The sequence below is a fragment of the Nymphalis io genome, chromosome 2 (genome assembly GCF_905147045.1).
Source record: "Nymphalis io chromosome 2, ilAglIoxx1.1, whole genome shotgun sequence".
NCBI classification, from domain to species: domain Eukaryota; kingdom Metazoa; phylum Arthropoda; class Insecta; order Lepidoptera; family Nymphalidae; genus Nymphalis; species Nymphalis io.
This window is the reverse complement of record NC_065889.1, coordinates 791,482-818,827: the sequence shown is the minus strand read 5'-3', so window position 1 is coordinate 818,827 and position 27,346 is coordinate 791,482. Positions and strand designations below refer to the sequence as shown.

The window sequence follows — 27,346 nt, the reverse complement described above, 5'->3', positions numbered from 1 at the left end:
CAAAAGACAAAGAGTTAATAAATCTTACAAAAACACAGAGGAAGTAGACTACATATTTCATTTAGATGATGATGCAATTGTTAATTGTAAAATCGGGGGTGTAGTCATCGAAATGCTGATTGATTCTGGCAGTAAATGCAACATTATCACAGATAAGACGTGGGAATACTTAAAAGGTCAAAAGGTAAAGGCAATTAATCAAATCAAGAATCCTAATAAAATATTATTGCCTTATGGTAGTCGAAAACCTTTAGATATTTTAGGCGCATTTGACGCCATTGTAACTATCGACGGTGGAATCACTAAAACCGCAACTTTTTATGTAATTCGGAATGGTACCCGTAATCTTTTAGGTAAAGTTAGTGCAATACAACTTAATGCTCTTCGGGTTGGTATCCCTGTCAATAATGTCAGCACCTTTCCTAAATTCAAAGATGTCACTATTCAGATTCCCATTAATAAAGAAATATCACGAGTTATCCAAACGTATAGAAGAATACCAATTCCCTTAAAAGAAAAAGTGAACAAAAAACTTATAGAACTTAAAGAAGTTGACATTATTGAAGAGGTTAATGGACCGTCACTATGGTTTAATGGTTTCGGTTTTAATGGGTTTCTTCAATGGTACCAGTATTAAAAGAAAACGGTGAAGTTCGTATCTGTATTGAAATGAGACGATCAAATGAGGCCATTATTAGAGAAAATCACCCACTCCCTACAATGGATGAACTCGTGTCGTGTGCACCTGAAATGTTCCAAAAAGTACTAGAGAGGTTATTATTAGGCTGCAAAGGTACTGCTAACTTCATAGATGATATTATCATCTATGGGTCTGACTAACAGGAGCACAACAGACGGCTCAATAAAGTACTGCAAGTACTAAAGGATAATAATGTTCTCCTTAACGAAGCTAAGTGCATCTTCAGAACAAACAAAATAGAATTTCTGGGATATGAACTAACATCACAAGGGATAAAACCCTTAGCTAAATATATCCAGGCAATTCAGTCTGCGCGAAGGCCATCCACTGTTGAAGAAATACAGAGCTTTCTTGGGTTAGTTAATTACGTAGGAAAATGGATCCCTAATTTGGCATCGCTTACAGAACCCCTCCGACAACTAGTTCGGCATAAATTGAACAAATCTGCAAACATTCAAAAGTATTGGACGAGTATTCAAGACCAGGCATTTGAAAGCCTTAAGCAACAGTTGTCAGAGATAAAAACACTAGGTTATTACAATCCGACGGATAAGACACAAATAAAAGCAGATGCTTCTCCAGTTGGACTAGGGGCGGTGCTCATAAAAATTGATCGTAAAGGCCCTCGTGTGATAGCGTTTGGTAATAAGAGCCTTACTGACTGTGAGAAAAGATATTGCCAAACCGAAAAGGAAGCGTTGGCATTAGTATGGGCTGTGGAGCACTTTAAAATATATCTTATCAGTGATCACAAACCCTCGGAGATCATCTTTGGACCTCGATCTAAACCTTGTGCGCGTATTGAACGCTGGGTACTTCGGTTGCAAGGTTACAAGTACAAGGTTGTCTACCGCTCGGGTAAAGACAATATCGCAGACGCAATTTCTCGGCTTTGCTTATCAAATGAACGGATACCATTCGACAGTGAAAACTATCTTAGTTCAATTATCGAATATAGCAGACCGGTTGCAGTACCCCTAATTGAGATTCAGTCAGTGCGGTAGACGTTGAGATTACAGCATTAAAAAACGGAGTTTTCGATAATAAGTGGGATGAATCTGTTATTGCTTATAAACCTTTTCAAACAGAGATTTGTTTCCATGGCAATATAGCATTAAGAGCTAATAAGCTTATTATCCCGAAAAAACTTCGAAATAGAGTTCTCGGAGCTGCTCATCAAGAACATTTCGGTATAGTAGCCATGAAGACACGCCTTAGAACCAAGGTATTGTGGCCAAAGCCACTTGTTTCAGCACCAAATCCACCTCATCCGATTAAAAGAAGAGTTCTCCCAGTTGAGCCTTGGATTGATGTGGCGATCGATTTCCTAGGACCACTACCATCAAATGATTATTTACTTGTTCTTGTAGATTACTTTAGTCGGTATAAGGAGATAAAAGTCATGAAGAATATTACAGCTGCAGGAACGATTAATGCACTTATAGAAATATTTTCTCGGATACCCTGTGACTCTGACATGTGACAACGGTAACCAGTTTACTAGCGAGAATTTTAGGGAATTTTGTAAGGAATGTGGTATTACAATAAATAATACAATCCCCTATTTTCCGCAAATGAATGGTGAAGTCAAACGCCAGAATAGGGATGTGCTTAAGCGATTAAGAATTAGTTAACTAGAAAAGAAAGAGTGAGAGAATACATGATAATGTATAATAGCACACCTCATACTACAACTGGGAAAACCCCTGCAGAACAATTCTTCCGTAGACAATTCCGTGATAAAATACCTATAGCAGCAGATATTGAAAATAAAATAACAGATTCAGAAGTGAGAGACAGAGACAAAGAAAAGAAAGATAAAGGAAAAGAATATGCTGATATGAAAAGAAAAGCTGTGGATAGTAATTTAGAAATAGGTGAAAAAGTCTATATAAGAAACATGACCAAGGAAAATAAACTAACACCAAACTTTAACCCAGAAGCTCATACAGTAACAGACGTACATGGCGGAGACGTTAGAGTAAGGAACGATTTAACAGGAAAAGAATATCGTAGAAATGTTATTCACCTAAAAAGAGTAGAAAATAATGACTGGAAAATCGTCGATCAAAGTGAAAATAGTGAAATGCATCCTGAAGCTGAAAACTGATTGTTCCCTTGCATATGTATCATCGTAAGCATTTAAATCTATCATAATGAAAGTGTTTGATTATCATTAAATAGCTACAACCTGTTTATATGCAATTATTTGTTTTCTTAAAAGAAGGAAGAGATGTAGTATACAGGTGTAGTATAGAGGGGCGGAGTGGGGGGCATTCGATATTCCACTGGCGTAGCGCGCGTACAAGTGTCATTGCTTGGTGTGTATATCTAGTGATAGTGGTTGGTGTTATCAAGCATTTTACAATAGTTGTTTCATTTAATTTGTAACAATCGCGAAACCTAAGAAATCATTACCTTTTTTTTTGTTTGCGGCCCGCGACAACACGACTACCACGTTTTTGTGGCCTCTATAAAGAAAAGGTATGTATCACTGTTATACACCACAGAAACCGTTGTTTTAATATATATTTAAATTAATATTATTATTATAAATTAAAATTATCATTAACTTAAGCTTCTTACAAGCAAAGGAAGCCAGAATGTATCGACCTACTTAGATACAAAGTATTTTTCTTAGGCCTCGTTCTAGCGGGTAGCTTATGTGGCCGCATATTCCGAGGGTAGTAACATCAGGTCGAGTCATTATATTGGGTCTTTCTATCGTTAAATTGTCAGTAGCAGCCCGGAGTCTGTAAATTATAAGCGTGTGCCGCAGACCCGTAAAAGTACGTATAACCGTTGTTCATGCACCAACTCTTTGTGTCAGATTTGATGTTCCATCGAATTAAGAGACGGAGGGAATAGAGAGTGCATCTGTATTTCGATACACACTTGTGCACTATAATATGTTCCGCGCAGTTAACTAGTGTCTCTTAAGAATGGCCGCCGTGAAATCTGTCTGGAGATCATCATACGTACCTATTCTAAATAAAAATTCTTCTTTTCTTTACAATCTAGATATATACAAATTTTAATACTGTTTTGTTTACCTTTTTTAATTATATCTTGAATGTTGGCTCTGTAACATCTATATTACATAAGTAAATTATTCTTAATTTGTTTGCTTAATAGGTATTACACGTTTGCGACTTTGTAATACACCTCGGACTTCTCTCTAATTTTGAGAGTTAAATTGATGAGTTGAAAAGTAAGTGTTTGCCTAGATTTGGTATAATCATAATCTTCGGTTATGATCAACATATTATTCTATCCTCTATTTTGAATTATTTGACCTGTAAATAATACAAAATTCATAATCTTCATTCCGCAAAGCGACGTACTGCTGCAGAAGCATTACACTTGCTTATTGATGGTCAAATATCACATCTAACAATCGGCGAAACCGTTTTGTTTTATGTTTCGGTTTACATTAATAATTATTTATTACTTGAAACTGCCTTCATTCCCAGGGTGTAAATTATATTTAAAAAAATATATTAATTTTATAGAAAAGCTTTAGCACACAATAGAAATTTTTGGAACATAATCGTAGATCCTATTGTAAAAACGTAAACTTTGGGCTGCTTTTCTTAATTTCTTAACGAAGAATTGTTGGCTCTTTTTAATAACTCGATCCGGAACATAAAATGAGGATCGCATGGTCTGCAGCCTTGTTAGCAAGCCACCTGACTAACGAGGCAGTATATGGCACTTAGTTTATTCCCATGGCAGGAATGGTAGACAAATAAACAACTTGGCCTTGAATTGATATAATATCATTGGTCTTTAATTGTTAAAAATAATTTTATTTATATTTTGTTGTACAAGAACAAATGACAAAAGAGTGACAGTAAAAAAACAACTGGTGTGCCATAGCGATTTCTTAGTCACAACCATTGGTTGTGGAGGAAAGTAGTTTGATAAGAGAACAGGTAATTGCAGTCGAAATATGAGGAAAAACAAAAACCTTTGTATATACTCATTTATATTAAAATATAACAATAAATTACAAATATATGTACATAATAATATAAATATAATAATAAATATTATATATAGAGGATTATTTTATAAACGAGTCATTATAAACTACGTACTATTTTAGTTTTATTATATAAATACATATATACTTTTTTTTAACGCTGGAAAAACGCGTTACGCGTTTACCCCACGTGAACAGTGGGGGGGGGGGTATGTGGGGCTCGCCGGTGTCCAAGGCGCCGAGTGCGCCCCGAACATCGGATTATTAAACTATATTTAAAAGTAGAGTCGAGTATCTGTGTGTAATGCAATTAAGAGCTTGGAGTATATGTATACCAGGAAATATAAAACCAGGCTTGAGTCAAACAAACTCAAAATCACAATTACTTAATATATAATAATATTATATACAAATAAAAAAAATCGTACAAAAATTAATTATTTCCTTTAATAAACTTATTACAAAATTACTTATTTAACAATTTCAATATAACAAAATCCTTGGCAGTGCGTTAGTACGGCGAAAACTGTATCATGGTCTTTATATCTTTAAGGAGTATTTCTAGGAAGCCGCGCTGAACCGGCGGCTGGTTCTGAAAGACCATATGAAATATATTATGTAAAAATAATAATAAAAATAAATAGTTTTTTATTTCGTTCGAAAGTAAGTACTAATATATTTGTAGCTAAGCCCAGTAGTAGGAGTGACCTGCCCTGTGTGCCCTTTAAAGGTACCAATCGTAGACTAAAGCTTCTTCTAATTTTAAGAACGTTTGCAGTTTATTCCACCACGTAACTAGATTTGATTGATATACGGGTCAAAATAACTTCTGAAACAGGCAGGTTTCCTTGCGATCTAGTCTTCAACCGCGAGCACTAGATGCAACACATTAAGATGGTAAATAGACAAATGAATGTACATTATGTACCTTAGCAGTCTCGAGGAGCTCATCGACGAAGCGCTCGTTGAACACCGCCAGCAGCTCCTTGCGCAGCAACACCGCCTCCTCGCCGACCGCTCCACGGAGCGCCGCCGACTTGGTCAACGCTGAGGTAAAGGCCCAATGTAAATACACTATATGGCAGTAACGACGGCGAGAAAGCGAGAGCGCGGCGCGCGGACTCACAGTCGCCGGGCGAGTCCGCTTGCGGCAGCGAGGCGCGCAGCAGCAGGCGCGCGTGCGCCCACAGCAGCTGCAGCGCGGCGTGCGCGGCGTGCTCGCACAGCTGCAGCTCCCGGCGGCGGGCGGCGGCGCGCTCGCGCAGGCGCGTCACCACCGCCGCGCGCGCCTCCACCGGCGACGCGGGCGGGGCCTCCGCGCCCAGCAGCTTCTTCATGTCTGTGGGGGGGGAGCAGGAAAATGTTACACGACGACGTTCGTTGTACGGATATTTTGGACAAAAGAAAAGTTAATTCCGATCGGTAAGACAAATTTTAAAATACTTTGTACTTATGTACGCCAAAGTTCTGAAAACAGTGCAGTTGTTTTCACACTTTTTTAGGATATTTTTATTGACATGGCTCGACTACTGAAACTCTTCAGCTAGTCAGACCCTTGATGTTTAATATAAATTTATGAAAAATGTTGAAACCGGCTGATCTGCTGTCAATCGTAGCGAAATGCTGTCCCATCGAATTGAAAGTGCATCCGAGTATTATCACACTAGTACAGTACAGGTTAGTGACCTAGGAGCGTCATGGCGGGCACGTTGTGCAGCTGGTGCTGCACGGTGGCCAGCAGCTTGTCGTGCGCGCGGCGCCGCAGCAGCAGCGCGTGCAGCAGCGCGAGCGAGGCGGCGCCGGCGCGCCGCCCGCCCTCCGCCGTGGCGCCGCCCACGCTCACCTCCTCCAGCGTATTGCGCGCGAACATCAGCAGGTTCCACACGATCTGGAAGGGATCCACGCATATTATAGCAAATCTACTTTGTGATTGTAGATATTACTAGCGACTATTATATTTGATTAGATTGAAAATAATTAAAATCTCATCTGACAGAGGAAGTCGATCACCTTGTAGTACAGTATTGAGTCCTGTTCGGGAGACTCCGGCGGTGGCTGTTGAAACCGCGGCAGCAGCGCCAACATCAGGTACTGAACCCTCTGGACGCCCGCAGCGCTACTCTGCAGCGCTGTATCCGCTGACACGGCACCGAAAACTTCTCGGTTGGAGGTGCGCGCTATGACGGACGTTAGTGCTTCTAATTCTATGAGCAGCCCTTGTGGCGAGTTGGGATGCGCGGCCCTGTAAGAATCAAATACTCACATACTATTTTATTACAATTACTATATTTACCTGAATACATATTAATTGTCTCTAATAAGAGTCGCTCTCTCTCTCTTTCTGTCGACAGCCACTCGACATTCGAATAAACAAGCCATAGTATTGTGTCACCAATTAACCAACCGTACACTGTTTGTAGAGCTATATAACATTACCGGAGCAACACTAGAAACAATATCGAAGATACGCCGTATAACCGGTAACTGTATACTGCGTCACGTACGCACCGGAGCACCATGTCGACGCACTCGAGGTGGCTGAGCAGCAGGTGCGTCGCGTGCAGCACGCAGCTGTGGTTCTGCGCGCCCAGCGTGCTCAGCAGCGCGTCGCACAGTGTCAGGCTCGGGACCAGAATCTGACGGAACCTGGGAAACACGCATATTATCTCTTATCGCATCCCCTTCGTAAATACAAAGCGTGTCGCCGGCGAGCGCGCACGCACCGGCTGGCGACGGACGGCACGAAGTCGGCGTCGCGCGCGCCGTAGGCGGCGTGGATGTCGGGGTGCGCGTCCAGCGCGCGCAGGTTGGCGAGGCAGGCCAGCGCGCCCTGCGCCAGCAGCGTCTCGGCGCCCACGCGCGTGCCGGCGATCTTGATCAGCAGCGCCATCTTGGACTCGAACACGTACAGCACGCGCAGGGACTTGGGGCTCGGTTCCAGGGCCTGGACGATCATATTCGAAATAGTCAACACAATCTAGTTATTGTCTTTTATTGAAAAAAAATAGCGTTACTCACTTCCTTTAGGCCCTCGTCGTCTTGAAGCAGACTGTCGATGAGACTTCTCAAGTAGCCCTGGTTGGTCAGCGTGTTCATCCAGTCGGTCCCGGGGTTGATTTCTATCATCGTGTCCAAGCAGGACAGGGCGACCATGCGACAGACGTCGTGGCCGCCGCCGATACAATCGCTACATACGATAGAGCACAGGTTCTCTCCAAAGCTGTTTATCACGTCTATTGCCATGGACTTTAAAGTCGATTCTTCTCTGCTTGGTCTCGCTTTCGAGCTATCAAGACGGGTGACGTACGTCGCACTGACATCCTCTTCTGGATCAGCGGAACTCGGCTTCAAATTTACTATATTCAAGAAATTGAGCAGTGCTCCGTAAAGGTTTACTCTCATTTTCTGCGTGGACACTCCGGACACCAGGATCCAGCTAAGAATTTTGTGCAAAATGAACTTTAAAGTGAGAGATTTCGTTTGCATGATTTGATTCGAAGGTCCAAAGAAACTGGTTTCGAAGTCCGATGTCTTGAGCGAGGACTCCCTCTTCTGCAATATGTAGCAGTGACGTAAGTTCACCAGCAGCAATAATATCGTTCCGGATGCTAAGTTACCAATTTGCGGGAGGACTTCCGCCGGTGGTATTTTATTGAGGAGGTCTTGGAGTATATTTAAGAGAAGATTTTTTCTAGATTCCAGGCTGAGCAGGTCCTGTGGCGCAACACAGAATAAGATTTCCGTGAGTTGTCGCCACGAGTCATAGTAATGTGTGAGCGTGGCAGCCAGGTTGCGCTGCTTGTTTACTTCCGTGACGTAATCCAGCACCTGATGGAGAAATAAATCTGTTAGATAACAAAGTACAAATTTTTTTTTTATAGAATATGAAGGCGGACTAGCATATGGGCCACCTGATGGTAAATGGTCACCAACGCCCATAGACATTGGCGTTGTAAGAAATGTTAACCATCGCTTACATCACCAATGCGCCGCCAACCTTGGGAATTAAGATGTTTTGTCCCTTGTGCCTGTAATAATACTGGCTCACTCACCCTTCAAACCGGAACACAACAATACCAAGTACTGCTGTTTTGCGGTAGAATAATAAATAGATTATAAGTGATAGAAGATAAGTGGGGGTACTTACCCAGACGAACTTGCACAAAGCTCTACCAATAATCTTACTTAATTTTGTTAAATAATTATTATTAAAAACAGTATGTCAAAGTTTAACCTCTTTCAATCATCTGATCCCAAATTGAGCACAGCTTGTACTATGGAAATCAGACAACTGATATACTACATACCCTTTTCTTTTGTAAATACATACTTATATAGATAAGAATTTTATTAATTCCTTGAAGGTGTTGCTTGAATTTTTTTAAAAATAATAATAAGAATAAATACGAACTGCCAATGCGATATAGTTTCAATTATTCTCTATAACTGGCTTTTAAACCAAACAAATTATATTCAAATAAAAATTACTAATCTTCTACATTTCATATATAAATGCAGATAGCTGTGATTTTTAACACATACCGAATTGTGCACAATTTCTTTGCATATTTTTTTTTATAAAGGGCTGGCGATTTGGCTTAGACCCGTAAGTGTAACTTTAGCCAATTGCTACGAATGTAATAAGAATAAAATCAAATGGCGCGTGTCCGCGTACCGCGTGTGCGGCGGTGCGGGCGTACCTTCTGTATCTCGGCGGCGACGAGGCTGCGCTGCGGGGCGGAGGCGCGCAGCGCGGCCAGCTCGCGGGACAGCAGCGCGTGCACGCGGGACACGCTGATGCGCTTCCCGCCCAGGCCTGCCGGGGGCGACAGCATTGAACGTGAGGAGTTATTAAGTAATGAAAACATTTTATTACTTCATTTATATGTATATGGTGTGTAAATAAAGTTACTAATTAGACAATTTTTAAAAGCTTATGTTTAACTTCCAGTATAATTCTATAGCGTATAACTACAACTTTTTAGTACTCCAAAAACGTAATGTAATTTAAGCAGGTCGAAATCGATCCGAGGATTTGAAAAATGAACAGCTAGCGGACGATCGTCAAGAATGAACCGCCGCTCCCGCGGAGTACTCGTCGTCGATCAAGCGGAGAGGCAGCGTTACCCGTGGGCAGGTCGCAATCGGCGATGGCTCGGCGCAGCTGGTGCGCGTGGAACAGCTCCCAGGTCGGCTCGGGCGCCGCACCGACGCGCACGGGCAGCGACTCCAGCGAGCGGCGAATGACGCACCACTCCCACTCCTGGCACACACAAAGGACGGTGAGTCGGTCGCCCCGCGGTGGCGGCCGCTGGCGGGGCGCGGCGTACCTGGTCGCGCGCGTCGGCGGCGGGCGCGGCGGGCGCGGCGAGCGCGGCGAGCAGCGCGCCCAGCGCGGCGTGCTGGCGGCCCGCGCCGGCCGCGCCCGCCTCGCACGCGCACGCGCGCAGCAGCCACGAGCGCGCCGACACCGTCGCCGGCCGAGCGCTCTGCAAGAGAGGAACTCTCCTTGTACTCGACTACTCGTTGGGGCTATTTAACCTTGACGTCGTTACGGACCTGCCGACGACCGACAGATACTTTATAATAAACACGCATACTTGTCCTATGTGCTTGTAAACCGATCTGTGAATTGAATCGAATTCAAAAATGTTGTACTATCTCGCTGTAACGCTTACAAAGAAATATTAAAACGCGTACCTCAAGATTGACGACAGCCTTAGCGTGGCGGGCGAGGAAGTAGTCCCTTGCGCGCAGCAGGCGCAGCGCGGGCGGGGAGGTGGCGGGGCGGGCGCACACCCAGTACAGCAGGCGGTAGCAGCTCTCCACCAGGGTCGTCGCCTCCCTGCGCGAGTGCCGATAGTTTACAGAATGCTAATGGTATTGAAATTATATGTGATAATGTAAGTAATTATTAAAAATTATACATATATTGTAACAACGATTATAGCTAGAATTTAGCGTCATTTCAAAATCATCATTAGTTCCTAGTGAATTATTTAATCTTTTTGACACTAGATGGTACTAGTTGTATTTTGAATCGCGCTGACGAAATGACATTGTAAATTTGTATTTAGATATGATTGAAACAAGTGTTATGGTTTCAATTCTTAGACACCTTTGTAGTAGCATAAGAGTGCTTCCACATCTGCCGAGACGTTATTTGTCTAGGAAGGTTAATCTCTTCTATATACGATTGCTAACTGCTACTTCCATAAATTCCATTCTACTTCCTAATAAATGGCTGACATCATATTTTGAGCTTTTTCGAAGGTCTCCACCACATATCTCTATACTACGACATATATATATTACGATACGACTTCGCTGCAGAAAGTAGAAACTTTTCTGTAAAAAAAAGCTCCATACCGCAGGACACGATCGTGACATGTCAGAAAGTTATAATATGTGTAATTGATTATAATTATTATAAAATTTAATGAATACGAATATATAGACGAATAATAGAAAGTGAATGTGAAACGATTAATTGTTTTTCTCACTTTTGAGTATCCCCACTGGGGGCGATGTACTCTTCTAGAATGTCTAGAATGGAGTGGAAGCAAGTCCGCGGCGCGCCCGCACTGCCCGCTTCTTGAAGAACGCTGCGAGATATCTACAAAAAGGCCAGACTTTAATACACGTACACATAAGTTTCCGTTGGACGACAACGGGTGACAAAACAAACATCATCAATGTTGCTGGCTGAAATGATAATGTAATAAGAATTTGCACTGTTTAGACGAGGCAACTCACGTCGTCGTGCAGAGTGTACCCCAGCAGGAAGTGCGCCAGCGAGGGCGGCGCGGCGGGCAGCAGCTGCAGCAGCAGCAGCAACACGCCCTCCTTGGCGCCCCGCGCCGCCGCGCCCGCCCCCCACTCCTCCGTCTCCAGGCACTCCACGAACCCGTGCCTGCGAGCGACCCGGAGCACTCGTTAGTGTATACAGCCACCACCACTTTATTTAAATATAAATAATATACGCAATAAAAAAGTATATCATCCATTGTAGTATTCATTCATATCATGCACTATACTGTATTAACTGAGCCCATATTTTTTGTTAAAATGAATCGACCACTTAGTAAGTCACACTCATTCACCTGACGTCGGCGGCCAGGTCGTGTCGGTGCAGCACGGAGGCCAGCAGGTGTCGCGCGCAGACGGGCGACTGCAGCGCGCGCGCCAGCAGCGCCACGGCGCGCGCCGCGGCCTCGGGCAGCGCGCCCACGTGCTCCAGCACGCGGCAGCACGTCACCAGCCGGTCGCAGCCGTCCGGGCCCTCGGGGGCTGCGGGCCAGCGATACTTTAAGTTATGAGCCAATCATTTCAAAAAAATAGGGGAAGCTCAGTGATTAATTCGAATAATATACGAAAAAGGATCATAACATTTGGATTGACTTCCATACCCAAAATCAGTTTGGACAATCCTACGACGAGGTTTGCCCGCCCCGCCTCTGCCGCCGCCACATTCAGCGGGCGCTCCAGCGCCAGCGCCCGCTCCAGGATCTGCAGTGAGCTCACCAGGGTCTTGTGCACGTATTCCTAATAATAAAGAACGACTGTTAAAATAATACAAACATTATAGAGGAGTTAAAATAATTATGTAAATTCCAGGACTTTTGATACAGATTATTACATAGATAAACAAATATATGTACTAAACATTGCTTGATTGAGTATTATTTCTAAAAAAAACAATTCAAACAATGTTACAAAAAAACAATTGGTAAAGATTACCTGTTCGGGTGCAGATTGTTTATCCAGCAGCTCATGAGCTTCGTCCAGCGTCGTGAGCACCAAGCGCAGGAACTCCGACTTAGTGTGCAATTGGAGCAGCAACCGGAAGCCCGGTGGGGGGTTCATGTCCGGCTCCGTATTTGGGGGAGGGAAGTCGGACGCCGCCGGCTCGTACTGATCGAGCCAGCGAGCGAACAATTGGAAGCAGAGAGATAACACCTGAAAATATTACAAATATTGAATCCATCCGTGACGCATGGTTTCAATTCGATATTTTTATTCAAAAAAATAATAATCGGAGGCGCACCTGCCACTTCTCGTGCGGGCGCGCGTAGGGGCGGTGCGGCGCAGGGAGCGCCAGGCGCTCCAGCACGTGCTGCACGTAGGGCTCCAGGCCCGGCGCGCGCGAGCCGGCGCCCAGCGCGCGCGGGGGGGGCGCGGCGCCGCACAGCGCCTCCAGCAGCGCCAGGAACGCGCGCGACAGCGGGTACTCCTCCATGCGGCACTCCACCTGCGGGGGATGACATTTTGGACGTGCAACGTTACATTGTGATCGATTACAAATAAAAAAGCTAAACTTAAACTCGTTAATACGATTATTAAAACTCAATCGCTCACCTCTTGCAATTCGACGTTTAGGGCCCGTTTGTCTTTGGAGACGGAGACCAGTTGCGCTGCCTCCAGAGCGGCCCACACGCGACCCGCGGTGGCCGCCGTGCCCCCCAGGGCGGCCAGAGTCAGACATAGTTCTGCCTTTAGCGGGAGAGGTACGTGACAACAAATAAGACCTGCAATGAGAAAATGAAAAAATTAGAGCTCATAAATATCCCACTGCTGGGCGAGATCCTTTTCTTCTTAATATTTATATTTTGGAGCTTAGATGTTTTATTTAAAGTAATTATTTTGTAGTCAAAGAATCAATCTTAATAATAAGTTTAAATAAAATATTATTAAATAATATGTATCGACTTGATAAATAAGTCAATTTATGTAAGTAAGAGGATGTAAAATATTTTGTATGTTACCGAACATGCAGTTGATAGCGTCCCACTGCAAATTTTCACATATACTGATACAGGCCGCTTCGTCTTGTTTCGCCACAGCCGCGATCAGCTTCAGGGCAGCTATCATCGCTTCCACCTTTGGAGACATGGACAATAAAGATCAAATCAAATAAAACCTAATTACGAGTCACATTGAATATTAACTGCGTGAGAATAAACTTTCTTTTGCTAATGATTAATGTAAGTGAGTAATTTCCAGCCCATAAACCAGTAATGATAACGTTTAGAGAAACTAGATATATAGAGCCCTATAAGACCTAAATTATAACCAAAATTTGATAAAACCACTTTCAAAAATATTTAAATAATTGAATTCAAATGATATATGTTGTGTAGTTAAACGACAAGTTACTAAAAGAAGTAGTATCGGCCCACCTCCTCCTGGCGCACGAGCAGGCGGCCCGGGCGGGACGTGGGGGGTACCACGGCGGACGCGCCCAGCGACGACGAGTGCAGGTGCTCGGCGAACGGGGACGGGTCGGCGCGAAGGTTCCTGGTGGGGCAAAACAGTATTACTTATATGGCAAATATGACTTATGATTAAAAAGAATAAAAAGGTTACATGTTAGCATTTTTAAGACTATACTTAATGTATTTAAATAAAAAACATAATAAAAAATGATTTTGATGGTCGCTAACAGGCGAAGGGAGACCACAGTGCGTGTCGTGTACCTGTAGTAGAGGGAGAGCGCGGTGAGCAGGTGGTGCGCGGACAGCGCGTCGCGGCGCGCCAGCAGCGCCCACGTGTGGCGCGGCACGGCCAGCGCCGCCAGAGCGCGCAGGTAGCCCGGCAGCAGAGCCGCCACCACCACCTCGCCCGACAGCCGCACGAACTTGTACAGCGTGGCCGAGCGCCCGCCCGCCCTGCGACGCGAGCACGGTGAGCCATCGCTCCAGCTTAACACTCACGCGTGCACTGTCGCGCGGCGCACCTGCAGGAGTGCGCGGTGACGTCGCAGGCGGCCCAGTAGTCGCGGCGCAGCTGCAGCGGGTCGCGGCGGTACAGGCGCTCCACGCAGCGCAGCAGCGCGTCGAGGCGGGAGCGCTGCGCGGGCGCGCTGAGCCCCTCGGCCGCGTACATCTGCGCCGCGCGCGCCGCCTCCTCCGCCCTGCGGACGAACAGTCGCGTGGAAGAGAACTTAACAAATTTTAAGATTTGAGAGCATTTAATTTACGCCGACTGCGACGATTTTGCTTACTTTTTCTATCATTACTGGGGAAAAAAGGGAGTTTATACAATACTTCTATCAACTCACTTGACTCTCATCTCCATAAGCTTGGAATGCATGAGTACGATGAAGTCCGTGATGAGTGAGTGGATGCGTCGCTGGTAATACTCCTCGGAGGACACCAGATCCGATGACAGTATGGCCTCGTCTAAGTACTCGAACACCTGGATATACAAGACTATTATTATTATTTATTAATATATAAGTTACCTAACACCTGCAAACCCTCTCTTCCCTTACAAATGCAAGCGAAGCCGCGGCAGAAAATTACTTATTGATATTAAAAGATGTCGTTTCATTAAAATATCGAAAAGAAATGAAAAAGCCACATTACCCCTCCGTCTATAGCCGCATCCACCAGCATCTCATCCTGGTCCAGCAGCTCAGTCTTGGGCTCGGCTCGCCTCAACAATGACACTGGTGCTCTCTTCAGCGCAGCCAGCGCCAAACCCAAGGATAACTGACATAATGCTTTCAAGCCACTGCTGTTTTTGTCTTCTCCCTCTTGGGTCTGGTTAGGTTCTGAAGGAGGGGAGAGTTGATCAAGTAATACTGATATGAGATCTGGATCCTGAATTAGTGGTAGTTTCTTAGCCAATTCTTCACCATCTTCTCTTCTGCAAACGAGATTTATTATTTATTTATTGAATGTCTATTCAAATAAAATTAAAAGCAAATTTAATATCCCAGAATATTGCAGGGCCAATCCCGGGCAAACACTGTATTCTCATGTGCTTAGTTGCTGTTAATAATTCATTTCATGCTCAGCGGTGAAAATAGAAAACCTGTATAGGTTGAATGACATTATGCAACATGTGTTTCTGCCATCTGCATTGGAGCAGGTTGGATAAACTCCAATCTTCCTCAACAGGCAAAGAGACCTTTTGGGGTTTGAAGGGTAAGTAGCCAGTGTAACTACAGTTCTCAAGGTTGGTAGAGCATTGGTGTTGCAAAGAATGGTTATTATTACTTACAGTGTCAATGTCTATGGTTGATGGATGGTAACCACATACCATCAGACGAAAAATTGCCATTCCGCCTAGCCACTTAATATAAAAAAAAATTCTAGTCTCTAGTTATGGTAACACACTAACCGATGTAACACTGAGAGATCCAATGCATAAAGCAACGCCATTTGTAAAGCAAGCGAGATCTCGTCCAATGCGCCGGTTGGTCCTTTCGACGGCGACGTCATTTGCTGTAAGCATTGAAAAATCTATAAATACAATTCGAGAAAACATTGCACTTTTTTATACAATTATGTTTAAATATAGTTATAATTTAAATTTATTTATGATTTAATTTAATGTGATTGATATCTTAGTGTTAATTTGAATTGATTTGATTTAAATAATTTATTTTACTTTGGTATTATAATTTAATTCGAATTAATTTAATCTAATTTATAATATGTAAAATCTGTAAAATATAATTATTGTAATTTTTGTCTTTTTACTATTTATTTGTATTTATGATCCCTGTTTGGTCGAAATAAATGATTTTATTATTATTATTATTATTATTGTTTATAAATAAACCTGAAATTCAGATGTTCCATGCGATTTGCTAATAGCTCTGCTGTATTATATACTACAAACTGTTCTTGAATAATATATCCTTATTTATAATACAAAACTACTCCACTTAACTACTAATATCCAGTTTTATTTAACATACAAAGTTCCGAGAAAAACTTCACATTAAAAATACCATTACTTTCAAGAAACCATAGTGATTACCACAGATTATATTTTTTTCACATTCAACCAATAATGTGACATCATTTCAAGATGGAAGTCGTTTATTATCTTTGGTACACCTGCCATTGGAATAGGCTATACTTACCAAGTACCATAAATATAAGCACAATCTAACTTTGCCTGTAATTAGATATGAGGGGTTCCATAGATTTTGAAATTACATAATTTACTTGACATGACAATTATGATTAGTTCAAATTTAAATAATACATACTTCTGATAGTAGCCTCAGAAGTATATCTCTTTCTAATCCGAGCTGAGCAGAAGCTGCAAATATGACTCCGGCCAATAATTTTCTGTTAAAAAAATGAAATAGTTAATATTTCTTTTGTAATACATTCAACGGTTTTACAGTAAATAATAATACTAGCTGTGACATTACTTTCGAAAATACAGCTGATTTGAGCTTTCTAACAAATCAAAACAGTTTTTAATTTTGTTTATACACCGAATTTTGAATAAAATATTGATTAAACAATAATGCAATTCTATAATGTTGTCGTTCGCCACAATATTCAAACGGGTCGAGAGATATGTATGTACCTGGTGTTCTGTACAGCTGCCAGCAGTCGTCCGAGGTGCCGTCCGGGCGGCAGGGCGCGGTTCCGTCGCAGCAGTTCCAGCTCTGTGTCCAGGTCGCAGCGTCGCAGCGCGTCCAGCGCCCCGCCCAGCAGCCCGTCCGCCACCAGCTGCCCGACGTACCTCGACACGTATGACACAACCTCCTCGCGGGCACTTATTGACCTATCGCAAACAATATATAATATATATTGTTACATTCAAATTTAGGCTAAAGATTACATTCAAATTTACTACATTTTTTTTGGTTGAATATAAATTCTTAACAATTCTGTGTTTATTCCTCATAATTCATTATTAATTTCCTATTTTCACAAACCTAGGATAGAAGGGTTGTTCTCCATTTGCTTCCATGTGCATGATTGTCGTAGTTTCTACATACAAACAAATGCATTAATATGAACTTACCATGATACTCCATCCCTTGCCATGACAAGTTCTCGCAAGGCCTGCACAAGAGCCCGCTTGCCATCATAATATAGAAGAACGGCAAGAAGTCCGCGCGCTAGCCCTGGTCGACGAGAACTTTGACGTTGTGCAGTGTGTAATAGTTCCAAGCAGGCAAATTCGTTGGCATTGTACATATCTGTAACAATAAAACAGTTCCATTAACAAAATGATACTCTTAACATAAAACATACTAAACTTGCATATGAATATTCATTAATTCCTTTAATGGTGTTACCTTGTGCAAGCACATTAGAAATAAAATGAAATATATTTTCATTCAAGTTAGGAAGTAGTTGTTTTCACATGCATTCTATTGAGAAGAAAAGAACTTGGTAGTTACTTCTTATTACCAATTTTTTCACAGAATGTACGTAACCAACTACCGTAACCGTACCGTAACAGCCTGTGAATGTCCCACTGCTGGGCTAAAGGCCTCCTCTCCTCTTTTTGAGGAGAAGGTTTGGAGCTTATTCCACCACGCTGCTCCAATGCGGGTTGGTAGAATTCACATGTGGCAGAACTTCAGTGAAATTAGACACATGCAGGTTTCCTCACGATGTTTTCCTTCACCGTAAAGCACGAGATGAATTATAATCACAAATTAAGCACATGAAAATTCAGTGGTGCTTGCCCGGGTTTGAACCCACGATCATCGGTTAAGATTCACGCGTTCTTACCACAGGGCCATCTCGGCTTTTTCCACAGGGCCATCTTGGCTTTTTTTTTAACCAACTAATTTAGATACAATTTTTTTACAGTTTTTTTACAGTTTTGTAAGTGGATATATGGGGATAACTCGGGTTAGTTTCATATAATGTTATATTAGATATTGTTATGGATAATTGGTAAAAATTATTTTATATATAGTAGTAAATTACAAATAAAAACTTCACAGACATTCAAAACACAACTTTTTTGAGAATACTAAAGTATATTCAAGAGCTTGACCAATGATATCGCATCAAATCATCATTAAAGCTGTTTATTTCCTTTTACTTGACTTGTGGTTAGAATAATATTAACTCTTTTATACTATACATAATAATATTAAGTAACAGCCTGTGAATGTCTTACTACTGAGCTAAGACTTCTCTAGAGTTTATCTGGAGCTCATTCAATACAATACTTCAATGTAAATTAGCAGGTATACAAGTGGCAGAAATTTATCCGACACATACAGATTTCCTCTCAAAGATTTCCTGGATTCAAACCCACAATCATCAATTAGGATTCACATGTTCTAACTATTGAGCCATCTCAATTAAATGTATAAGTGATTTACTGTATTATCAGTGACCATATGACAAAATTGTGACGCTCGAGTTACCCGATATTATAATAGCTTCATCCACTAGTTCTTTGGAGAGAAGTGTCCTCCCGACACTAGGCAGGTTAACTCCTTCAGTGATACCTCTCTTGATTTCTTCTCGGCTAGCCGGATTCTTTGCCTAAGCAATCAAACATAATATTTATCACGCTGTATTTCTACCACTATTATTACATACTTATGATAATTTTAGAAAAATGCTTCAAAACTATTGCTTCCTAGCTGCAACATATAAGTACAATGGTTTAATATTTAAATTAAGTCATATAGAGATTTTATGTGCTATCAAATTAATTGTGTTTTAAATTGAAGGGTTGAGAATATCATTATAGAAGTATTTTATTATTGATAACAGATAATATTTTAATTGATAACAACCTGGAGTCGTTATTTTTATTTCCGCTAACTATTATAAGATTGACCAAATAAGAATTAACATTTACTTACTGGATTTTTTAAAAGTGATAAAAATGTCTGTTTATGCCTTCTTAAAACTGATTCAAATGTATGAACAGCGTATGGAGCTCCACTACCCTCATTGGTAAGGTAGCTTTCGACGACAGCCGCCAACTCTTTGTAAGGGGTCCATAGATCTTCTGTTGTTGTTCCTGAATATTACAAGATAAACATTATTTATGCATATTAAAGTTATAAAAATTCATTCTTCGATCTTTTTGCAATATTAACTTCATAATTGTATTTCGTTTCAAATAGAAAATGACTTGGAAATAAACTATATAACCGCCAAATGTGTAGGTTATGTTTGTAAATTATTTACCTTCGTTAATATCCATGGTGTTTAATTTTATAAACTCAATTTATACAAACAATTTATAATCAACCACAAGTCATCACAGTGCTGATACAAATCACAAATAAACTTTAAAACATCTAAAACAACTATATTAATGAACCTCTATTTTGAATTTGCCGATCGCGTCACGCGTAACAACTGACAGTACTGACAGTGACTTTTGTTTTTTTTTTTTAAATATTTACACAGTGGCTCTGGATTCAATATTTTAGTACATTTTCTCCATGTCTCAAATTTTTGCAGTTTGTTTCATGTAAGAAGTTACATGTATATTCTTACTGCCTCGTTGGTTCAGTGACTAGATATAAGGCATACGGCCTTCTCGAGGGCTGTACCCCTGGGGTCGGGCTAATAAAAAGTTATTGTTTTTCTGTCGATGAATTTTAGTGCTTCGGAAAGCACGTAACCCCTATGCTATCTATATCTGTTCCTATGCCTGAACTAAGATTCTGGTTATGTCGGATTTGCCGTCCCATTCGGACGTCGCCGTCGGATTATGAGAGTAAGGAAATAGTGCACCCGTGTCTGCGTGCACTATAATAATATTCCTGCACAGTTGGCTAGTCTCCCTTAAGATTTACAGCCATGTCCGACAGCGGTCAGGAGTGCATAATCACGTGCAAAAAGTTACAGTCATAAATTACTTTGTAGAAAGCATAACATACCTAGTTTTATAGAGGCTCAGACGCAATCAGAATAAAATCATAAATCTAATTTTTAAAATACAGGTAAAAATAATTCATTAACATTCAGAAAATCTTTATTACACTGTGACTGAGAACAACGAGAATACTTTTATTAGCTCACAAGAATAATTTATTTAGAAAAATATTTTCTACAGACACGATAAATATATTTTAAATTGAAATATTAAAGTAGTTTAATTTATAGTGACTGTTCAATTGTGTACAAGTATTCAATACATTTATTTCTGTAGAAAGTGTTATTATAAAAGACAATATTATTGAAAAAATCTCCAACATTTGTTACTTGTACTGGAAGAGTATTCAGAACATCTTTAGTATTATCACTTCGGACTTTATCACATTCAATATTAATAGCATCTAGGTAATTTAAAAAAGATTTATCCCGCAAGTTGTTTAAAACAATGCTCCCGCAAGATGCAAAACCAGTCTTTTCGAAACACCCCTTAGAAAGAATGTAAAGTGTGCTGACATTAAAGTGAGTTAATATGTTATAATTTTTTAGTAGAAGTGACTCCCCAATCTTCATTTCCATTAAAATACTGAGCAACGTCTTGAAACAATTTTTCTCATACACATTAAAACTGTCCTTATACTTATACTCTGGCAACAATAGGATTTTTGATATTTGACTCTTTGAGTCATCAGTGCTGCCCACTTGCCCTTTGGACTGTTTATAAAGTATAATCTCTTTAAATTCCTCTTCGGTCAAAATTTGCTGATACAACTTAAAGATTGGAACAAATATGAACTTAGAACTATTAATTTTCTGTAATGGTAGACCATATGTATATTTAATTTCAACCTTTACATTTTCTTCTTTTAACATCCATCGAATTGACTCATTTATTAAAATTAGTGGATTTGATAGCAGTTCCGCTTGTAAAAAGCCATTTAAGTTCTTTAACTTTTCTTTTAGGGACATCTTTGAATAAAGCTGTCTTTCAGTGTATGAGCCTCGATCGTACCTTGGATTTGTGTTTATTTTATTTTCTTCATGGAGTATCCCTTTAAGGATCTCATGTTCATATAGAATCGGTTTAAGGTTGTATTTCCAGATAAATTCTGATGCAACAATAGCTCTTATTTTTTTTATATCCCTGTGTAGGGCAATATTTTTCTGCATTAAATATGCTTGAAGGTTGCTGTTTATTACTTGGCATTGTATTGAACAGAAGTAATATGAACATTCCTCTACTTGTTTTAAAAAGGTCTCTGGAATCATTTCCAGCGGAAACATAGATATTTTGGAATACAGGTCTGTTCCATAAGTTGATTTGAGTAGGGGTATATAGTCATCGAGGTTTATGTTATCCTTGTACTCAAGGCATACAGCATACACTTCTGAATTTCCTTGACGGGATGTCACTGGTTTGTATATGTTGACCTCTTTAAATAGATGATTGATTAGATAAAGCAGGCAAACAGTTGAATGTTCAAATATTGTGAAAAGTTTAAATATTAGTGTGCCTCCTGAGCTTAGGGACTGCAAAGCAGTAACAATTTCACAATAATGTAGTGGTGAAGTAACTTCTTCCTGAGCATCAGGTTTCTGCATGCAGTCAATTGAACCATCAGCCGTAACAAGCAACACCTGAAAAAAAAATTATAGAATAAAAAAACAGAAAAAAAATGTAAGTTCATTGAACCAATTGGATATAAGTTACAGTAACAGCCAGTTAATGTCCCACTGTTGGGCTAAGGCCTTCTCTCCCTTGAGGAAAAGGTTTAGAGCTTATTCCACCATGCTTCTCAAATGCGGGTTGGTAAAATACACATGTGGCAAAATTTCAATAAAATTAGGCACATGTAGGTAGGTTAACGATGTTTTCTTTAACCGTCAAGCACGAGATGAATTATAAACACAAAATAAGCACATGAAAATTCAGTAGGGTAAACTTGCCCGGGTTTGAACCCATGATCATCGGTTAAGATTCACGCGTTCTAACCACTCAGCCATCTCGACTCTATATAAGTTAATGGTATCAATATTATTATTTATTATTATTGCAAGTGTAAAGTCTGTCTGGATTGTTGGCAATCCCATTAATACTTAAACAAAAAACACACCTTTGAAAATACATTGCCACTTGTTTATATATCTAACTGTTAAGCAGAAAAAATAATTGTTTACCTTTCCCAAGCTTTTAGCTTTTTCAATGACAGCTTGAGAGTTTTCCCAATCCATTAAATTTCCGGTGCTGTCTATGCCAAAATGCCAGTTATCCAGGGTGTGGAACATAAAACGGTCATCACTGATCATGTTTGAAGGGGAATTGCCTTCATAATATGGATTCAAGGTATTAGCAACCCACTTCCACTAAAAATAATAAATATTATAATTCTTATTTCTTTTATAATTTTATATTACTTAATATTTATAAACAGTATTTTTGTAGTATACCTGTATGTCTTGATGATTTAGTTTTAAATAATGATTTAAAGATGTTATAAATGCTCCTGGGGCTTCGCACAGATGTAGAGATACCATTCTCTTAGATGCACTTGCTTCCTTTGGTACAACATTGTACGTACAGGCGCATTCATAGAATTTCGTCCAAGCCTGTGTTAAAAACTCAGGATTTACAAGACACCTAATCTTCCACCCAACCTCACCCGCCGGGTTCCGACGACGTGTATGGCTGCTCCATTCTTCAATACTGAAGTCATTCAACTGACTTTTATGAAAGTTCAATCGAGATTTCTGCGATTCTAGTGCTTTAACCTTCCAAGGTGGTGCCGAAAACCAAGATTCTCGATCAGGCAATTTCCATTCGCTGTTAAAACGGAATTGATATTTTTTATTAAACAAATCATTAAGCTCGTCATCGAAATCATCAGCACGAAAGAATTTGTGACGATAAAACACATTTTCCGGTTTTTGAAACATCTTGACAAACAATTACGACGAACGCGTCTAGGAAATGAAAATAAATGGATCGCTCAATTAATAAGATTATATTTTGCTATATAAATTAAGATGCGCAATAATGCATAAAGTGATTCCAAAAGCAGTAGGCATTCTTTAATTTTTTTCCTATTATCACACTAATTGTGCAAAATCACAATGTTTACAAAAGAACATAAATTAATTAGGTATTTTATTATTGATGTATGTTCAATGTTGTCCAGAACTAGCATTTGACAACTAAAAATCTGAAAATGTAAGTGTTACCATTATGCCATCAGATTTATTAAAATCCTAATTAAGATATTGAGAAAGAAATTATAGGGTAAGCTATCTATTTATTGGCACTTAAAAACAATAGAGTAAATATTTATTTTATTATGACATAATTTCTACATTGTATTTAGAAAATAAGGTATTGTCTAACCTCTGGGGACTAGAGGTTTCCTTTATTTGGTTTTCTTGGAGACTTTTTTCCATAAAATAAAAGCAGTTAATCCAGTTTTCATTTATGTAGCAAAAATTTATATATATATACGCAGCACATGCCTGACGCCAGTAAAGCTATCAGTCAGCATATTTTCTTCCAACGCAAAATAAATGTAATAATTTATTCTTTTAAATGTCTGTCGTTCTATAAATAGTTCGCTTAGATAGGGTAAGATTACACATTATTTCTATAATCTGTGGCAAAAAGAATGGTATCACAATTCACAACCAGTTTTATTGGTTTACATGTAACATAATGTTTACGTCAGGGGTATATGTGTTCTGTTCTGTGGGTACTCTGTGCTATTCATAGTAGGTACGAAGGGTACAATGATCAACTGATGGTACTTGGTAGGTAAATATAAATACTTTTCGTGAACTGCGAAGGGAAGTAACTGTTAACTAATTGTTTTATCCATTTCATACTTTTGTGTAAATGTATGATATCGAATTATTTAGAAAAAAATCGAAAAATAAATATATTTACTATTTATGTTGACTTTAAAACATGAGGAAATACCATTGATTAGAGCGTGACGATTGACCGTATTGTTTGACTGGAAAAGTGACGAGACCAAACTTATTCCTACCCTTAAAACCATCATGAATTTAAATAGTCAAATGCGTGGCCCCGACCGTAGAGAAGAAAAACCTCCTTACTCTAGAATTTTCGTTGTATGCAATAAACAATTACGAGAGGAAGATTTGCGAGCAAGATTCGATAGATTTGGTGATATTGAAGACTTATACATGCCTAAAGATCGTAACACTGGTGAATCTAAGGGTGTTGCTTATATAAAGTATACTAAGACATCATCAGCAGCTGCTGCTATACAAGAATTGCACATGAAAATTTTAAACAATGACAGTAAACCGACTAAAGTTATGGTTGCAGTTAACAAAAACGAAAGTACAACGCAGAGCGAAAATGAGGAAAGATATAAAAGACTCTTTATTAAAGTACATAAAGATGTTAACGAATCTGAAATCAGGCATCATTTTTCAAGTTTTGGTCATGTGGAGTCTGTGTTCTTACAACGAGACAAAGTAACAGAAGTGTGCAAAGGTTTTGCTTATGTTCAATATAAGCGTTTCTATGATGCTGCAAAAGCTTTTGAAGAGTGTGACAGCAAATATAAACCAGTATTTGCTACCCCTCGAGATGATTTAAAACGTAGTAGAAATAGTCTAGATTTTGATAATACTAATATGAATTCACATACATCTAAAAAAACTTTTAACAATTATACTGACCGGTATAATCCACCAAACTGTCCTGAAATTGAGTTAAAATATGAAAACTCAAATTCTGATTTAGAAGATTTTAACATTGTAACTGCAACTTGTAACCCAAAATTACCACAGAAATATATTGAACAACTATTTAACATTGTCCCTGGAATGGTTCAATTTCAGTATTCATGGGAAGAATTTAATCGTATATCCAAAGCTACAGTCACTTATAAAGAACCTAGAAATGCTGCATATGCTGTTCAAAGATTAGACAATTTTGAATTTCCGTCTGGGGAGATATTATCTGTGAAACCAGAGAAGAATCCTTTGCTTAGGGCTACCAGTGATTTGAGGAATATTGTTAATAATTTCAAACATGCTGTAGACTCTGGATCCCCTGACCTAAAGCAATTAGCGGAGGCTATAGCCAAAGCATCCTCATTAATTAGTGCCGCAACCACAGGTCAACCTAATGCAAGAGAATCACAAGACCTTAACTATTGCAGTGTTAATTTACCATCTCCTAAACCTATAGCAGATAGCAATAGCAGAGTTGCTCAAAGGTTATTCATTATCTGTAAGCCTCAACCTCCTCCAATGTCAGTATTACAGGATGTGTTCTGCCGCTTTGGAGGTCTCATTAATGTATCCACCATACCTAATAAAACATTTGGTTTTGCTAAATATGCATCAATGATTAGTGCACAAGAAGCAATGAGTACTTTACATGGGGCAATTGTTACTGGTATCAAACTAAAAGTTTTGGAGGCAGATGAAAAGCCTTTTAGTGATGGACATGAAGTAAACAAGAGTGATCAAAGTGAGAGTACAGACTATGATATGGACAAAAAGAGAATGAGACTTGATGACAAAGACTAGGGTGATATCAATGTCACTTGTTACTTGACAACAATTTATATGGCTGGACTTTATTGACAAGAGATTTTTAAAAAGAAGTACATTTGAATTTAAATGAACAATTAATATATTTTTTTATAACAATATTACTAGTTTCTTCCTTTACTTCTTGATATTTCGTTCTTTTCTTATTTTATTCTTTCAAATTTGATGTGATTTAGAATGAAGATATTAAATTTATAAATAAAATGTTTGTAAGTATTTTATTTTACCCATTTAATATATCGATATTATCTATAAATATGAAACTTAATCTTAAAACATTCAGGTCTAAGCATATTAAGGGTCCGTTCACACAGACCGGCTCGGAGAGGAGAGCAGATTTTTATCACGTTGGAAACAGTGTTTTGAGTGATTGTAGTAAAGTTTATTTTTGCATTTGCACCTTTTTTGTCATTAAAAATGCCTGAACGCGCTTCGTGTGAAGTAATAAAAGGAGCCGACCGGCTCCGCTTGCGTGCTCTTTCTCGCTCGCACCCGCTTTCAGATCTCTTCCAGCCGGTCGATGTGAAATAGTTGGCGGCTCCGCTCCGGCCAATTCCAAGCGTATACGACCCGGTCTGTGTGAAAAGAAAAAAGCAGGCCGATGCTCTCCGAGCCGGTCTGTGTGAACGGACCCTAATCCAGTATAATTACAATTAAACACTGGGAAAAATATATTTTGCATATTAACATGAGATATTAAAAAAAATGTGTAACATTTATTTCATAATAAAATAATGAGATCAGTGCAGTATAAAATAGCTATTTTATATGGAATAGCCATTAAAATAAGCAAATACATGTTTGGAAAGGTAAAAAGGTATTTAATTTATAGATACTTATTTTAATAACATAAAATGAGATAACCTAAGATTAAACATTTAACCTACTCACTAGCTACAAATCACATTTATCAATAGAAATATTAAATATAAATTGAAGGTTAAATATAAATAACATTGCCAGAATGTATAACAATCATAATGACTTAACCAATTTAAACCATGCACATCATATAGTATACAAGTATACTCCAATCCTCCAGTCTCATAATCGGACACCAGGATCACAACAGGAAATGTCAATTGGAACTACTATCCGGGCTGCTACTGCAAATTTCTCAATAGAAATCCCAATAACTTTATAATGGTCCAGGACATAAACCCGTTACCTCAGATCTGTAGCCTTCATATTGCACCATTGCAAATAGTCAATTATTCAGGCAAAACTTAAAAATGGTATTCATTGTCACAACAAAATTTACATATATTTCTTACATAAAAATTGTTTGATGTAAATTGAATAATGCAAAAATGTAACTACACTCTACATCATTTGTTATACAAAACATAAACAATTATTAAATTTTAAAAGTCTACAATTAAAATACTATTAAATGTGAAATACAATTCTTAAATACATTAAAATTATTTAAATTTTGTATAATGAACATGGAGATTTATA

At 39.4% G+C, this 27,346-nt stretch overlaps 3 protein-coding genes across 3 annotated transcripts; 1 reads left to right on the top strand and 2 right to left on the bottom strand.

The window, feature by feature from the left end:
• Positions 1-5,110: 5,110 nt before the first annotated feature.
• LOC126777969 (nuclear pore complex protein Nup205) lies at positions 5,111-19,774 on the bottom strand. Its single transcript, XM_050501326.1, has 32 exons — positions 19,613-19,774; positions 19,282-19,442; positions 18,835-18,955; positions 17,466-17,643; positions 17,022-17,222; positions 16,693-16,774; positions 15,813-15,916; positions 15,053-15,335; positions 14,746-14,882; positions 14,422-14,598; positions 14,162-14,353; positions 13,865-13,982; positions 13,451-13,565; positions 13,044-13,213; positions 12,733-12,936; positions 12,426-12,644; positions 12,095-12,230; positions 11,789-11,975; positions 11,442-11,598; positions 11,189-11,301; positions 10,386-10,530; positions 10,016-10,174; positions 9,813-9,948; positions 9,386-9,501; positions 7,704-8,513; positions 7,409-7,629; positions 7,194-7,331; positions 6,696-6,927; positions 6,372-6,573; positions 5,812-6,024; positions 5,614-5,732; positions 5,111-5,277 (listed from the first exon to the last, which is right to left on the bottom strand). Exons 1-32 carry the CDS (start codon positions 19,626-19,628, stop codon positions 5,197-5,199), a joined length of 5,643 nt encoding a protein of 1,880 aa, XP_050357283.1. The 5' UTR covers positions 19,629-19,774; the 3' UTR covers positions 5,111-5,196.
• A 616-nt stretch (positions 19,775-20,390) lies between these two features.
• On the bottom strand, positions 20,391-23,481 carry LOC126778038 (cap-specific mRNA (nucleoside-2'-O-)-methyltransferase 2). Its single transcript, XM_050501388.1, has 3 exons — positions 22,757-23,481; positions 22,487-22,672; positions 20,391-21,946 (listed from the first exon to the last, which is right to left on the bottom strand). Exons 1-3 carry the CDS (start codon positions 23,240-23,242, stop codon positions 20,534-20,536), a joined length of 2,085 nt encoding a protein of 694 aa, XP_050357345.1. The 5' UTR covers positions 23,243-23,481; the 3' UTR covers positions 20,391-20,533.
• A 502-nt stretch (positions 23,482-23,983) lies between these two features.
• LOC126778131 (RNA-binding protein 45) lies at positions 23,984-26,031 on the top strand. The gene has a single exon (XM_050501540.1). The coding sequence runs from the start codon at positions 24,353-24,355 to the stop codon at positions 25,859-25,861; it is 1,509 nt and encodes a 502-aa protein (XP_050357497.1). The 5' UTR covers positions 23,984-24,352; the 3' UTR covers positions 25,862-26,031.
• The last annotated feature ends 1,315 nt before the right edge of the window (positions 26,032-27,346 follow it).